The 16,350-nt window shown below is 35.9% G+C and overlaps 2 protein-coding genes across 5 annotated transcripts in view; both read right to left on the bottom strand.

Annotated features, from left to right (window-relative positions):
- LOC107583647 (ras guanyl-releasing protein 3-like) overlaps positions 1-3,871 on the bottom strand; it is a 30,421-nt gene extending 26,550 nt beyond the window's left edge. The window contains exon 1 of the mRNA XM_016269934.1: positions 3,708-3,871. The gene's annotated coding sequence lies outside the window, so the exon portion shown is untranslated. The remainder of the gene's footprint in view (positions 1-3,707) is intronic.
- Positions 3,872-8,526: 4,655 nt separating this feature from the next.
- LOC107583538 (latent-transforming growth factor beta-binding protein 1-like) overlaps positions 8,527-16,350 on the bottom strand; it is an 85,298-nt gene continuing 77,474 nt past the window's right edge. For 2 of the 4 annotated variants that reach the window (XM_016269794.1, XM_016269796.1), the window contains 5 exons: positions 13,888-14,025; positions 12,994-13,161; positions 12,666-12,836; positions 12,409-12,558; positions 8,527-9,693 (listed from right to left, as the gene is read on the bottom strand). In XM_016269794.1, coding sequence (XP_016125280.1) covers positions 9,521-9,693; positions 12,409-12,558; positions 12,666-12,836; positions 12,994-13,161; positions 13,888-14,025 — 800 coding nt within the window. In that variant the 3' untranslated portion in view covers positions 8,527-9,520. The remainder of the gene's footprint in view (positions 9,694-12,408; positions 12,559-12,665; positions 12,837-12,993; positions 13,162-13,887; positions 14,026-16,350) is intronic. The other 2 variants (XM_016269797.1, XM_016269795.1) reach the window with 1 other exon arrangement.

The following is a 16,350-nucleotide window of genomic DNA, read 5'->3' as shown; positions in this document are numbered from 1 at the left end:
TGAATATGAGGAAATGTTACAGGTGTACTTTACATACATATAACCCTGCATTATGCTTGCACTGAATGACACAAGCAGTAACTTTTGACTGAATCGATGACAGCTGAAACAGAGGACAGGTCACAGAAGCTACTGAAAGACTGATCCAGGATCAGGGATCAAACATTTCTGATGTGAGGTCAACAGGGCAGGAAAGACTTCTGATGAGAGTTAAGTGCTTTTTGCTGTAATTCACTGCCATCTGGTTCAACTGCAGAAAGTGTGTGAATTTCTGTACCTGATTTATTGTTAGAAAGAGGAAGACTAGAGTGGAAGATTGAGGAAATTAAAATTAACACTATTTCCTCATATTGTTGAACAATTCATTGGTGCATGTCATTTCAAAGAAAAAATAGTTTGTCTTCACCATCACCACCTTTAATCAAAATATAATAACTTCCTTTTATAATGAAACAATTTTCCTTTTTCTGCAGAAATCACATAGGTTGTGTGGTAATTGGATCATTTTAACCAATAGCCAAACAATTTATGCAAAATTGTAGCAAACTTGAATACGCTCTAACTTCATTCCACTTGTACCCATCATAGAAATTCCTTAAGGATAGAATCAAGTCATTACACTTTTTTTCTTGTGAAAAATAAGAAATGTCAAATTACTGAAATAAAATGGGTTGCAGATGGCAATTCATGCATACTTTAAAGAAGTACAATAGTTCAAACAGATTTGGATAAATTTAGCATTACATCACTTGCTTACCAATGGATCTTCTGCAGTGAATGGGTGCCGTCAGAATGAGAGTCCAAAAAGCTGATAAAAGCATGAATTATTGTCATAAATTAACATTTTGTAGCGTGGAAAGCTGCGTGTTTGTAATAAACAAATCCATCAAGACTTCAAACCATTGCTTACTGCTAAAATACGAGTCCCTTATCCAAAATACTGCTTTCTCCTGTGAATAAGTTGTCTTGCCTGAATCAGGAGAGATTCATGCACAGATTAAGTATCGTTTAAAAGCGAAAAGATTTCTAAACAAACATATCAGTGGATTTTGATGCGAGAAGACAACAGGGATGCACTTTTTCACTGGAGAAAGAGTTATAATGAGGTATGGACAGAAGCGACAGTTTACAGTGAAAACACCTTTGCTTCTTACAAACCTTTACAAGACGTTAATTGATGGACTTTACTACTACTTTACGTCTACTGTTGGTTTGTTTTTAACAGCTACTTGGGCTCTCATTCTGACGGCACCCATTCACTACAGAGGATCTGGTTCATTGGTGAACAAATGATGCACTGCTAAATTTCTTAAAAATGGACTTACGTACACATGTATTGACCATGTCAGCAAAGAAAAACTTTGTGAACATACTTTCGCAAGGCTAGTTACAGAATCACTCTGATATGGACAGAAGATAGACATGCAAGCACATACGCAGCAGGGCGCAAAAACACATTGACACGCTTGCTCTATAAATAGTCTGCCATTTTACTGGCTCACAACCGTACTGCAAATAACACCGATAAGAGAAAGATGGTTTAGAAATAGAAACAGCAGGTAAAAAGGCACTATGAAAAAAAATCAAATGAGACAGCATATGAGGGTGAGTATGTAGTGGAGTGAGACAGTGAGGAAGAACCATCCATGTTACAGACACTTGCCTACACTTGCCGTCATAGACTCTGTGTAACTGCAGAAACAACAGCTCCGTGAATGAGTGTGTGTGTTCAGCAGATACATGAGTGCTAATGTGTTAACAGAGCTTAAATATTACTGTCCGCTGATCCCACCCACAGATTATCAGCACACTGAGCAAAGAGATGAAAAAACAACAGAGAAGGTTATTATTTACACCTTGATTACCAAGCCAACTAAATGCTGACTTCTATTGTTTGTATAGAAAGTTTAATAATTATATGTTAATTATAATCCTAAAAAAAACAAACATTATTTACTATTTTTATCAATGTTAAAAATAATGATTTACTTCATCATTTAGACCTGTGAGTACCTTATTTGACAAACATTGATTCAAAGAGAAAAGCTGTTGTACAACAGTAATTCAACATCCTGTAATTCAAATTCAGATGTTCACGTGTGCATTTATGACTAATTACTGTAACTATTTAGAGACACTGGACTTCTGGTCAGCTCTAAATAAGGTCCTTACAAGCCACAGGTTAATGCTGCAGTATACATGACCTCTTCTCAGCTATTTGCTTTATGGAAAACTTTATGAAACGATGATGAATAACTGATTTTTCCATTAATGCATTAACTTGAAACACGGACATGGTTAATAAAACCAGTGAGAGTGAGCTGCTGAGATAAACTGAAAGAGAGAAAGCATGCATGCATGTGTTGGAAAGAAAGAGTCAGTGTGTATCCATGTGTTCGGGTGGGATTCAGAGAGAATAGATGTCCTTGGGACACGATCGTCCCTGAGACTTATGAACAAAAATTGAAACTACAACAACATTTGCAATGCAACATCTGTGCAGACTGCAATGTGAACTGACTAAATCAGCATTGTCACCCTAGAGCGTTGCAGGAAATTGTGTGTATGTTAATACACACGTCAATAAATTTAAATAAATATGTGTTAAGGAGCTACACTCTTACAGACGTGTTAATATAAGCTAATTATTACTACAGACTAACCCAAACTGTAACTCTAAAATAAATTATATTATTAATTAATCTATATATATATGGATCACTCTGCTGTGGCAACCCCTGATGAGAAAGGAAGCAAGCCAAAGGTTTTATATATATATATATATATATATATATATATATATATATATATACACACACACACACACACACACATAAAATTAATTGACAATATTAATGATTTTTTTACATCACTTATATAAATGTCTGTCTTTACATAATAAAAATATTAAAAAATAATATATATTATATATATATATATATATATATACACACACACACTCATGCACACATAAAATTAATTGACAATATTAATGATTTTTTTACATCACTTATATAAATGTCTGTCTTTACATAATAAAAATATTAAAAAATAATATATATTACATATTTAACTGTGTATAACTATGTATATAAAATTAATATAACGCAGATTTTATGTTTTTTACTGTATTTACTTTATGACATATATAATTTATAGAATAAAAAAATTAAAATATATAACCTTATCACCAAAACTTTTGTTTCAAACATATCGCTAACAAATTTAAAAGAATATATGCACAAAATCACACCTGCATACAATAACACACACTCTCTGCACAACATGATGGTCACTGACCAGCCCTGTGATCATCTGGACTGACAAATAAATATCCATGTTTCCCGGAACTGGCTCCGATTATCACACAAACACACAGCAACACGACACAGCACAACAGACAACAAAACATGATACACCACCATAAAAGTTTGTGACCTTGGAATTCCTCTGTCAAATCTCTCTGCCTGCAACATGTTTGCATTGAGACTGTAAAGTGGCCTTCTGTACTCTTCAGATGATCACAGTAACACCATCTGACTACAGACTACACACATTTGGATTGTGCAGAGTGTGTGAACTGCACGATTAAACCAAACTAATGTCCAACACGCCACGGTTTATCTTTAGTTTGTGTATAACCACTGAACCACTGGCTGTAAAAAGGAGTGACAGTCTGTTATGTGATCAAATGAAAGAGATCTTACCTGCCTGTGCAGATCACTGGAGCTCTTTTGACTCAGCATAGGTGTGAATCATGCAGCATATCTCTCTGCAAGTTCATGCCTCCCTTAACAAGAAAGAAAGAAAGAAAGAAAGTACTGCATGTCAGATGCACCCAGATCAAAGCGCAGCAACAACAGTGTGGTGTGCAAGAGCCAAGCATGTGATACTGACCCCACACAGATGCATGCTGCCTCTCTCCTCCCTTTGCTTTCTCTGGCCCTCCCCCTTCACTTCCACTCCTCTTTCACTCAGTCCCACCCCTCACTTCCCTTTGCTCTGTCTCTTTTCGCTCCATCAATCAATCATTCTGTATCTTTCTTCCCCCTCCACCTCTCTCTCTCTCTCTCTCTCTCTCTATCACACACACACAGTTCCAGTACATACATTTGACAATAACAAGCAGAAAGTAAAGGCATCCTTGCTGGATTGCCCTTGAGCTAGTCTTGACCAATAATCTTTAGTGAGAAGTAGGCTACTGTATAGTAATGGTATTAGGTTATGATAGCATGGTTATTTGAGAAATATATTTATATATACTATATAAGTACTATACTCATATACCATGGTATTATGTACAAAATTAATAAATGGTTTATCTCAGCTCGCCTGTTTTGTTAGAAGATTTCTAGTTGCCCTGTCAGGTCAGTTCACTAGCTGACTTGCTTTTGTGTGCTTTGAAATAATATTTACAGGAAAACTGAGTGAAGAAATGCAAATAAAGCACACAAATCTTAAATATTATATAATAAATATAAAATATTCTTAAGACATGCAAATAGATTAGTGGACATTAAATATTGATTTCATGATCAATTACAATGTATAAAACTATCGACATAGGAACAAGACCAACACAGTGACAATACTACAGTTATATAAAAGCCAAAGTATGTAACGTTTTCAGTGGAAAAATACTCTTATTGCAGATTAATATGCAGAGACAACAAAAAGCAAGCCATTAAAAGTTTACTTTTCCGAAAACTATCAACATGTCTCTGCTACTATGAAAGTTTCACCAATTGTTTTGAGCTACCACCTGACAACATTTACTTGACCAATGAAGTGGGCTGTGGGCGTGGCTATCTGTTTGTTCGACCAATGGCTGACGGGGCATATTTCTGGCAATTATGTTTATATTTTCAGTCCCCTTCCCCCCAAAATTTAAATTCATTAATTACTCAAACTCATGTCCTTCCAAACCCTTAAGACCCACAAGAACACAAATTAAGATATTTTTGATCAAATCTGAGAGCTTTCTGACCCTGCATAGACAGCAACACAACTGAAATTGTTATTTTTGTTTTCTTTGCGTACAAAAAGTACAAAGTACTTACAAAAAAGTTGAGCCACTGATGTCACATGGACTGTTTTACCGATGTAATTGCTATGTTTTTGAGGGTGTATTCACGCCTGTCTTGTTTGGTTCGATTGAATCGAACTCAAGTTCGTTTCCCCTCTTGGTGCGGACCTTTTTGGCAGGTGTGAATACAGCAATCGCACTCGGGTGCGGACCAAACAACTGTATCAAGACCCAGCTGAAGAGGTGGTCTAGGTCCGCTTCCAAACGAACTCTGGTACGGTTCGTTTAAAGGTGACATATCATAAAAATCTGACTTTTCCAGGTTTTAAGTGCTATAATCAGGTCCCCGGTGCATCTACCAACCAAGGAAACGTGAAAAAGATTAACCCAGTAACTTTGATTTGGTAAGCCTTTTTCTGCAAGCGTCTGAGAAAACGAGCGCGTCTGATTTCGCTCCCTTGGTGATGTAGCAAAGGGATCTCATTACATATACAGTATATTATCGCCCCTTAATTTGTACATTTTCACCCACGGCGCCGTCATTTTGATTTCGCAAGCGACAACGGTGTACCAGTTCTAATGCCATGGCGAAAGTTTGAGCAAAACATATGAACTGTTCTGCCATTAGCCCTATTCGCACAGGATTAGTATGGTGACCTCCAATCATTTGTAATAATTGCAGAGGTTGTCTGTGATCTTAATCCCTTGCGAATCGGCCATGTCTGTAATTTGTAAAGTAAAAATTCCCCCGCAAATGACCAACCAGATTTCACCGAACACAGAGGTCCTGTGATAATTTTAGTCCTGTGCGAATCTGCTTCTCTGTGATTTGGCCAGCACTTGGCGAATCGTATATAATTTTTCGAGGTTTTTGTTTCCTGTGCGCCTTTTTATCCATCTTTCGCGAAGAATGGAGCTGCGTTGGGAGTGTTTGGTAGTATTTTGGGTGCTGTCATATCGCTGCACCACCATACAATTACCCCAGATAATACTAATCCCATGCGAATAGGGCTTTTGTCTGCACTGAGGAGCACAGAGCACTATTTAGATCTAAAATAAACATGCAATTTATTTCCCAGCAGTTTACCTTCACAGACATAACCGACTGTTTTTATAACTCCTGTGTTTTTAACGTAAACTTGTGTGTGAAGAGAACTTAGTTTAGTACTGGCATGCTTTGTGGTGGCCGCTTTCTGTTCGTGTGCTTCGGATGTGTGCTCTCAGAAAACGTATATCAGAAGTTTAAACTCGTATGGTTTAAACCGCATGATTTCAGCACGATAAACATGATAATCTAAACCATGACAGATGTTTTTAGCATGTCCGAGCTGTAATGGCGCAGCTCTAGTCTGGAAAAGGGGGCGGGGAGCAGCAGCTCATTTGCATTTAAAGAGACAGCCCCGAAAAACAGCTGTTTCTGCTTCCACTCAAATTAGGCATTTTCAAAATGATATAATAAATGATCTGTGGAGTATTTTGAGCTGAAACTTCACAGACACATTCTGGGGACACCAGAGACTTATATTACATATTGTAAAAAGGGGCATAATATGTCTCCTTTAAGTTGTGAATATGACCTGACCTCAATCTGACCCAACTGCAGAAATCACGCTCAGAAACAGACAGCTCGCGCATATAGTGCTGTTATTTGCGTTTCAATGACTTAAATCACTTGTTTTTAAACCACAAAGCTTTAAAAACATGCAAATGATGAGACCATGGCGCACAGCAACGTGACGTGAGCGTTCTAAAAAGCTTGTGCAAAAATTACCATGACTATGTTGGGGGAAAATAGTAAGGAGATATTTTTATTATTTATTAATAAACTAGTGTTTTATGAGTCAGTGTCGCAATGACGTTGATGATCCTGACTCGCCATCTCATCATTGGACGCACCTTTAGAAAGAAATGCATCTATACGGATTACATAATAATAAGAGTTTTTGTTTTGGATTTGAATTATTTAGTTTTGTAGTCATTTAAAGCTTTCTATAGATATATTCATCATGTCTGTAAGGAAAATATTTGCTGAGTTTCGGTGCATTTTTGTGAAGCGCTCCTGTTCAAGACCGAGACGGCAAGCGCATCCTATTTGTTTTCTTTATTTTACAAAAGCAGAGCATTTCTTGATATTGTGAGTGCACACAAATAAAAATAGACCATTTACAGTTCCAAATGATGTATTATTCTTACCTTTATGAGCAAAAATGATGGCGTATTTAATTTGTTTCCATTTAAGTCCTGAAGCGCGCTTCAGCTTCCACTCGCCACACTAAGGATTGGATATGCAGCTAATAGCGCACATTTATCTAGGTTAAATGTTTAAACTAACATTGTGATATGCTTTTAGTATTTTTTATCTATAGATTTTATTTTCGGCAAGTCGTAATTACAACATCGTATGACATTGTCTCATATGATGCTCATAAGTTTCTTCATATTGCATTAGTATCTGATAACCGCAAAATCAGTAAAAGAATAAAAATTGCACTACAAAAGATCTCCATGATTAGCCTGTTTTTGCACTTCCTGTTTTTCCCTGCTTGATCATTTCTGTTCAATGAATGGCTGACCTTAGCACACGGGTTTGTTTACAATTTCTGGTTCACTTGCAAAAAAGGGCAGAGTGAAAGCAAACCAAAAAATAAAAAATAAAATCAACATTGTATTTGGTCCGGACCAAAGCAAGTGAACTAGCGAACTTTCCTGTTGTGAATACACCTGAGACTGGGAACATTTCAGTTGTGTTGCTCTCTATGCTGTGTCAGAGAGCTCCTAGATTTCATCAAAAATATCTTAATTTGTGTTCTGAAGATGAACGGTCTTACGGGTTTGGAGCGACATGAGGGTGAGTAATTAATGACAGAATTTTCATTTTTGGGTGAACTAACCCTTTAAGTTTTAAAAGTTCCTTGAATTATTTTTAATACAATCCGCAGTGTGATACAATCCGCGGTATGAAAGTACTGTCGGTTTCACTTACCCGGATGAACGGTCTTCGATACGTTGTCGTGGACTGTGGGAAATATTAAAAAATATCAGCAGAACTGTGGATGACGCGATTTACCAACCTGAATGCAGTATTCCAGAGAGCTGTACAATAATAAGTTTGTGCCATTGGTTTCTCATTGAGAAGCAATTGATGTGAATCATAAATCACCTGACTTCTCGACACAAGATCATGGCTCAAGATAAACAGGTGAGACAAGGTATGATTTCTATGGAACCATTGTGGGAACAGAACAATTTACTGTAACTCTACTTATAAACTATTATTTTCTATTATTTAAGGTGATGTAACGTTGTTCTATGGTGTGTCAGATTCCATCAATTGTATTTAACATGGTTTATTCTTTTCTGTCTGCCACAGACAACCCTTTTTTGGTCACAACCCAGTTAAGAAGCACCGATATTTAATATAGACAACACAGCATAGATAAATGTGTATAAACATCACCATCTCTGATTTATTTCAAGACTTTTAATACATTATATGGATATTCAGAAGATATTTATTCATGTACAAATTACAAATACATAGTTTTAATCAACTCTTCAGTTTAAATATCCGAGAGAGAAAAAATCAGAAAGAGAGTGAAAAAAAAATCCCACGGCTGTTTAATAGCAGCTTTGCAACCTGGCAAGACATTTCGCCATCAAATGCAGTAAAAGATTTCTGTTAAAAAACATCTGAAAAAACACAAAGGCACTTCATTTTTATTATTTTCTATTCAAAGAAACAATTTCTAGAAGAAAGGTGAGGTTAAAGGTCATGCCTGCTCCACAGGGCAGACATCTGCAGTGGACTAATGTCCCAGACACAGAAAATTAGCTAGTGTCTGTCATTAATACAAAGCAGCTCATATAAAAAGCTTATTTTAAAGACTTGACACTGAAAACATTTTGTGCTGTGTATGTTTCCTATGAATCTATGTACTGAAGGTTTGTGTGTTTGTGGTGTGGTCTGCCTCGCTAAGACCTTAATAAAAAAAAGGGAAATATGAATAGAAAAGAAAAGGAAGAGATAAAGAAAAGTCAGCCAATAAATGAATTCAAAACTGAAAGAAGGGGAAAGACACTAAATAAAATCAAAAGAAGAGTTAAAAGAAAAGAAAATCGGAAGGAGAGAGTCTGGCTTTTGCATTAGTAAAATATCCACACGCTCTGTGTCTTTGACTGGGTTAAAATAAAGCAGTCCCCCAGCTTAAGGTCATAGGGTTTGTCAGTTTGCTGAAATATCACCTCTGCTATGTTCACACCTAAAAAATCTTTCTACGTCCTAATACAGTAAAAATAATAAACTTACATAGACCAATAAAACAAATATTTTATACAGTTCTCTCATAGACACCATAAGATAGCACATTAAACTCTTCATCTCAAGTAGGACTTTTTTTTCTAGGTTCGATTTTGGGTGTTTGTTTTATACAGTGCAGAGTATATGGGCCTTGATTAAATAAGAGTGTTTTTAGTGTATCTTGCGCCCCCTGCTGGTCACTCCGTGCTCGTGCTGGTTGCATTCTGTCTTTGGGGCACACAGTAGTTGTGCTGGGCAGAGTGGACAAATCCTGGCAGACACACACACTTATATGAGCCTTGCGTGTTGATGCATTTGCCGTTCTTGCAAAGAGACATCTTTGTATTCAGCTCTGAGCATTCATTGATATCTGGAACACAAAAGAAATGGTGTCGGAGACAGGGGCGGTTAAAATATTGGGGTCTATGGACTATGGTACACTATTAAGAAGTGCTAACCTGCTAATTCTATCTTATCAAATGCAATATTTATCAATGTAACCTAAAGTATAGATTAAGTTCAAAATTTTGAGATGAATAAAATAAAATACATTTTGTTAACATATGAGAAATTGTACATATTCAATTAAGAAAAACACTTAAAAGGACTTCAAGGCTTTATTCAAGTGAAAACACTTTCATCATCCTCATGAATATGCTGGGTTTCTCTCATATCTAAAGGCTGCAACACACCAGTTTTTGTTCCGTGCTGAGTTATACAATCGAATCTTTTCATGATAACATACAGTATACACGCTGCTAATAATTTATTAATTGTGCAGTGTGAGATTCATTGGTCATAACAGAACTTTGTGAGATCGCGATGAACAAAGAGTGACAGCTTTTTAGTGGGAATAAAGAGCACTCTTTGCAAGTTTTCAAGGCTTATAATCCATTTATTATGTAAACTTTGTTTTTCGGCCACACACATGTTGCAAAGTTTCGGGAATGACATCCGCATATTTATGTGGGATTTGCTCTCGAAATAGCAGTGATTGACAGTGATAACCATAGCAATAGATGGGATAAAATATGTAAAAATGTGCATTAAGACTAGAGCACCCTCACTAATTTCAGAAGCACCCTCAGTGATTATTTCTGGAACCTGGTTGATACGCTTTTATTGCATAACTATATACAAAAACAACAAAATACAAATGCACTAAATAAAATAATTTAATAAATGCATATTTACAATTTAAGCACTTAACTAAAATAAGTATTAAATAATAAAATAAATAGCTAGAGAAGGCTGACTATAATCAGCGTGCGAGTGGAGATTCGATTCGATTCGATAAAAAAAAAAAAGATATATATACTGTTCAGTTTCTTACACAGAACGATCGTTTTGTGTCTTTACACATCAATATATCGTCATGAGCCGCAGGGTTTAATTTGGTTTTGTTTGTTTATGTTTTTTTGACTAGCCGTGATTCCTATCCACTGACATTATAGGACTGACAGACTGCAACGGTTTTGTGTTAAAAATCTCTGTTTGTGTTCTACTGAAGAAACAAAGTCACCTACATCTTGGATGCCCTGTGCGTAAGCAGATAAACATAACATTTTCATTTTTGGGTGAACTATCCCTTTAACCACTCGAATAATGGTTATTTTAGAAGATAGGGTAATAAATATTTGGTTAAAAAAATAAATGTAATTTCTTTGCTAAAGCAAAATGTGCACTCTTTTTAATAACTTTGCATCTTTCTAGGCATAAGTGCAATCCAATAATTAGAATTAAACTATCTAAAACAAAAAAACTAAAACTAAAACTAAAACAAAAAAGTGCTAATTCGTTCATTTTTATAAAATGCTTCTGACAAACTCTTTAACTACAGATTGTTATATAAACCAGTTAGAAATGACAGTACACTGATCTAAGCCTCACAGTTTTTGTTTCACTAAATAAAATGTATACGAGTCATTAATTTGGGAATAAGACTACACTGGTTGTATGTTTTTGATTCACTAAAATAAAAACAGATTCATAAGAGTCATTCACTTGGAAACCGCACAACACTGGTTGTGTGTTATGTTTTCGATTGACTAAAAAGAGCATTTTTAAAAGAGTCATTCATACGAGAACCGGACTATATATGTTTTGTATTCACTTAAAAGAGCTGAGTCAATTCAGGAATTACAATGCTCTGGTTGGACGGTATGTTTTTAATTCACTAAAAATAGCCGACTCTTATGGTTTGGAAAAATGGTTTCACGGAATGTTTTTGATTCACTAAAAACTTAAAGAACCATCCAAAAGAGTCATTAGTTTGAGCATTGGACTACACTGGTTGCAATTCATAGAGTCATATATTTGGAAATAGGACTGCACTAGCGTTGTTTGTGATTCACACACACACACACACACACACTAAAAAAACATGACTCATAATAGTCATTGGTTTGGGAATCGGACTACTCAGGCTGCGCAGTATGTCATTTGTTTGTGAATTGGACTATGCTGATTGCTAGGTTTGTTTTTGATTTACTAAATTAACTGACTAAAAGAGTAATTTGCTTGAGAATAGGACTACTCTGGTCTCAGTGTGTGCTTTGCGCTGTAGATTCTGTAACAGTGTTGCAGTGTCACTGAATAAGTACCGCAAGGAACTCTGTCAAAGTATTTTAGTATGGTACGTTGGAGCAAAAATACATATGCAAGAACCATTACCGCAACCGAATGTCATTCTATTATTTCGAAAGAAAAATTGATACTGGTTCTGATTAAGAAACACTTCTCGTTCCCAACCCTAATAGCCACTCTGTGCCTGGGCGTATATCATCTGCTCAGTCATGCCTCATTTCAGGAGATTAGTCATGATGATCACAATCCGTGACAATGTAAGAAAAACACACCCATTCGCTAGTAATGAGAATTTTAAAGTTACATTACAGACAAGGTTTTGAATCACTTCCAACCTTCAGAGGTTTAAGCTCTAATAACACACAAAATAGATCCAATCACATATAAAATAACTACATACTACTGATGATATTAATAAAAAACAAACTGAAATGTCAACCTGAGCTAATCCCACCCACATGCTGATCCCCTCATTATGTGACACTCTGCTGTTGCTCACCCACGCAGGCCATGCGGGACATGTCGAGTGTGTATCCATCGAAGCAGTCACAGGTGTATCCCTCCTGCACCCGCACACACCTTCCATTCTCACATCCGTTCAGAACACCGCATTCCTCTGCTCGCAGTCCTTCAAATGCATCATATGGATCTGAGAGAGAGAGGTTTAGAAAACATGAATATGAGTAAATACTGTCAATCAATCAATCAATAAATAATAATTTCAACTATTTCTTTAAGGAGTATATTTGTACTCACTTCTTGGTTCTTCGTAATCTTCATAGAGGGGCAGTGTGCCGTCGGGGTTCAGAGGTCGAGAGTCATATTCAGGGCCGTATTCAGTGACTGGGCCAGCGACCAAAGCATCCTGACCATACGGCCGACGGGGACCACCAAACTGACGGATATTACACATAGTGGCATAGGCCTCTGGATGAGAATAAAAAAAGAGATTTGTTTTGATTTGCTTTTCGTGTTTGCAGGTTCTTTGTGTCTGCAATAATTTTAAGAAAGAGCAAACGTCTTGAGGTATCATATTTACAAATTAACTCCAGATTTTTCTTTGTGTTTTGCTATGTAGTTATACCTGTATTTTTATGCGGGCAGAGAGCACAATCCATGCCCCAGGCATCTCCGTATAAACAGCAGCATTCTGTGAACGTGGTCTGTATATTGGCAATGGGATTTGTGCAGGTCAGCCTTTCCTTTACGGTCTCCCAGCAAATACCTGGGTACACATCAGTTTCTCTTTGCCCTGTAAATACACAAACACAGTAAATAGCATTTTAAGTGGTAATGAATAAGTGTCAACCAAATTAAACTGACAGAATACTGAAATATGCTTAAAATGTGCAGAAAAACATGTCCTTGCAGAAGTTTACAGACATTTCCTTCAACCTTAGAACACAAAACAATGCAATGTATGTGAAAAAATCCATTAAAAAAATGTATGTCTTATTCTGACCATCCTCTAGATGGCAGTATGACACTATTTGGAATAGCTTTGAGCTCAAGACAAGCAATAAAGTTCAGATGATCAAATAATGATCTCAGAAACAACTGAGGTAGATTATAGCACATTAAGGGGTGTAAAATGTAAAAGGTAGGGTTTCAGAGGAGAGAATATAGGTCTGAGAGAATTGAGGGTTTCGATGAAAGGATTTAGAGCATTGTGTCTCAATCCAGCTCCTTGTGGAACCCCACCAATGCAGATTTTAGGTGTCTCACTAATCTGACGCACTGTATTCAGGTCATGGAGAACTTCACTAATGATCTTAGGAGATGAATAAGAAGGAGACATCCAAAATGTGCAGCTCTGAGAGCCTCCAGGATTGGGAAACACTGATTTAGAAGGTGGGATTTAAAGTTTAGGGTGTGAGTTTTAAAGTGTAATTTTAGTGGCTTTAGGTGAGGGATTTTGCAGTGTGTTGTAGGGTTTTCAGGTGCATAGTACTTTGTTACAGTTGATGTAAGGCTTTACCTGCCACGGGAGGTAAAATGCAGCGAGCGCTGTCCGGTGCAAGAACCAGGGGCGGAGTGCAGAAACACTGATATGACCCATATGTGTTCATACATTTACCATCTATACAGTTTGATTCATCCGCACATTCATCAGTGTCTGCAGAGTCCAGAGACGGAGAGAGAAACAGAAAATAAACAGACTCCATGAGCAAGTTCAATATGTACAATTGAGATGCAAAAAGAACAACCATTTCACCAGCATTCAGCACTACAGCAATTTGCAATGTAACAAAAATTTATTATTTCTGAATGAATGAATGATTATAATTATAATATACGACTATAATATTAATATTTTGAATTAACTTTTAATTTTAGGCTTGCCGTTTTTATTTAAAATTTTTAGTAATTTTGTTATGTGCTAGTTATTATTAATTATTTGTTTTTTATTTTTATATAGATTTATTATTTTATTTCAGTTTTAGTAATATTAGTACTTTAACTTATTTCAGTTAGTTGGTGATATTTCTCATTTTCATTTACGATTTTCTTCTAGTATTAATATTTTATGTTATTTCAGCTTTATTTCAATTAATAAAAATGAATAATTTTTAATGGTTTTATTTTCATTTCAGTTTTAGTTAACAAAAACAACACTGATAGGGAGACCACAGGTCCAAAGTGATAAATTGCTTTAGTCCAACTAAAGTGCATTTAAACACACTTAGTGCGTGTTTGTTTACATAAAACCAGATGAGCCCACAGTGTGTATGTAAAGTTTGCGGCCTCCTCCAGAACCTGCACCCACAGACCTGGTGTCAAAAAGACTGACACATGTAGAAACGAGAGAGACATATTTGTGTGTGTGAAGAGTGAGTGGGTCCTCATATGTGTATATGTCAGTGTGGGTGTAGGAAGTCAAATGACTGTGGCTACATTGAATATGTGTGTGTAAGGCAGTCAGGGGTGTGGCAGCTTTAAGGCAGTGTGGCCGGGCAAGAATCCATTGCCGTGGGTCTGTGGTTGGTGTGAGTGTGTGCATGTGTGTTTAGGCAGGCAGACAGCCTGCGGTGCACCATAGAGCTGCGGCCTGGATCATAACGGCTGTGCCGCCCTGACCGGTCGCAAGATGTAGCCCTTTGACCCAAGCTTACATACACATATAACCTGCTATCATGCTGCATGCATAATGTGGCCGCAAGCCACAAGCCGGCAGCTGCAGCAGGTTTAAAACTTAAATTTAAATCCAATTTAAATGCGTTGGCGTTACGGTGAGCCAAACTAGGCCAACACTTACACCCATACACACTATCTATTCAGCATGTAAACTCGCATGCACCCAAGCAAAAACACACACAAGCCTGTAATTCCAAACCGACAAAAGAACACAGTGACGATTCAAGGCCAATCATCACAGGCAATAAACAGCTAAAGCAGGATGTTATAAATAACAAACCCTTCTAAAATTACTTTCTAACCTTTCTAAGAATACTTAGACTAAAATAAAACACTTTCGTGTAACTTTTTATATTTCTGAATACTGTCTTCTAAAATATTTAATTAAACTGCATCAAGCTGCTTTAATCTGTGTATATCTGAGAAAGGAGCAATGACACACACATATTGTATTGAAAAAAATTAGACTAGATTATTCAATAATTTTATTTGTGCATTTGTGTTTAATAAACACCTTGTTCAAATAGGTAGCTATATATATATATATATATATATATATATATATATATATATATATATATATATATATATATATTTTTGTGTTTAAACAAAAAAAAAAAATATATAAAAAACAAAACACACTGAAAGACCACAAACTGAACTGAACACTTTTAGCATTTGACCCAACAATATATATATATATATATATATAAAGTTAATTAGTTGTCTTAACAGAAAAACAAAACATGAATAAAGTACAAAACACCTTTTTACATTGTTTGAAATCCAATGAAAATAGATTTTTGTTAATGTGTCTTTCTGTGTGATGGGTTGTTAAATGGACAGTTCACCATAAAAATTTAAACTCTATCATGATTTACTCACCCTCATGTTGTTTCAAACCTGTATGATTTTCTTTTCTTTTGTGGAACATAAAATAAGATATTTTGAAGAATATTGGTAACCAAACTGTTTTATGTAGACACTTGCATTGTATGAACAGAAAAGACAAAACATTTCTCAGATTTTCTTTTTTTATGTTCCACATAAGAAAGAAAGTCATACAGGTTTGAAAAGACTGCGTAATGAACCATAGTGAAGAATAGAAGAAAAAAATCTGATCTGGTCACATATAACTTCAGTCAAATCAGTCAAAAAACTTTTCTCATTTTTATGCCACTCTAAATGTATTAGACTTTCTTTTTTCTGTGGAACACAAATGAAGATATTTTTTAAAATAACTTTTTAAACAATGGAATAACCATTATTTTCCAAATAACCATAACAATGGAAGTCAACGAGGTCG

Source organism: Sinocyclocheilus grahami, unplaced genomic scaffold (assembly GCF_001515645.1).
Source record: "Sinocyclocheilus grahami isolate Dianchi unplaced genomic scaffold, SAMN03320097.WGS_v1.1 scaffold54.1, whole genome shotgun sequence".
NCBI classification, from domain to species: Eukaryota; Metazoa; Chordata; class Actinopteri; order Cypriniformes; family Cyprinidae; genus Sinocyclocheilus; species Sinocyclocheilus grahami.
This window is presented reverse-complemented; position numbering and strand designations above follow the sequence as displayed.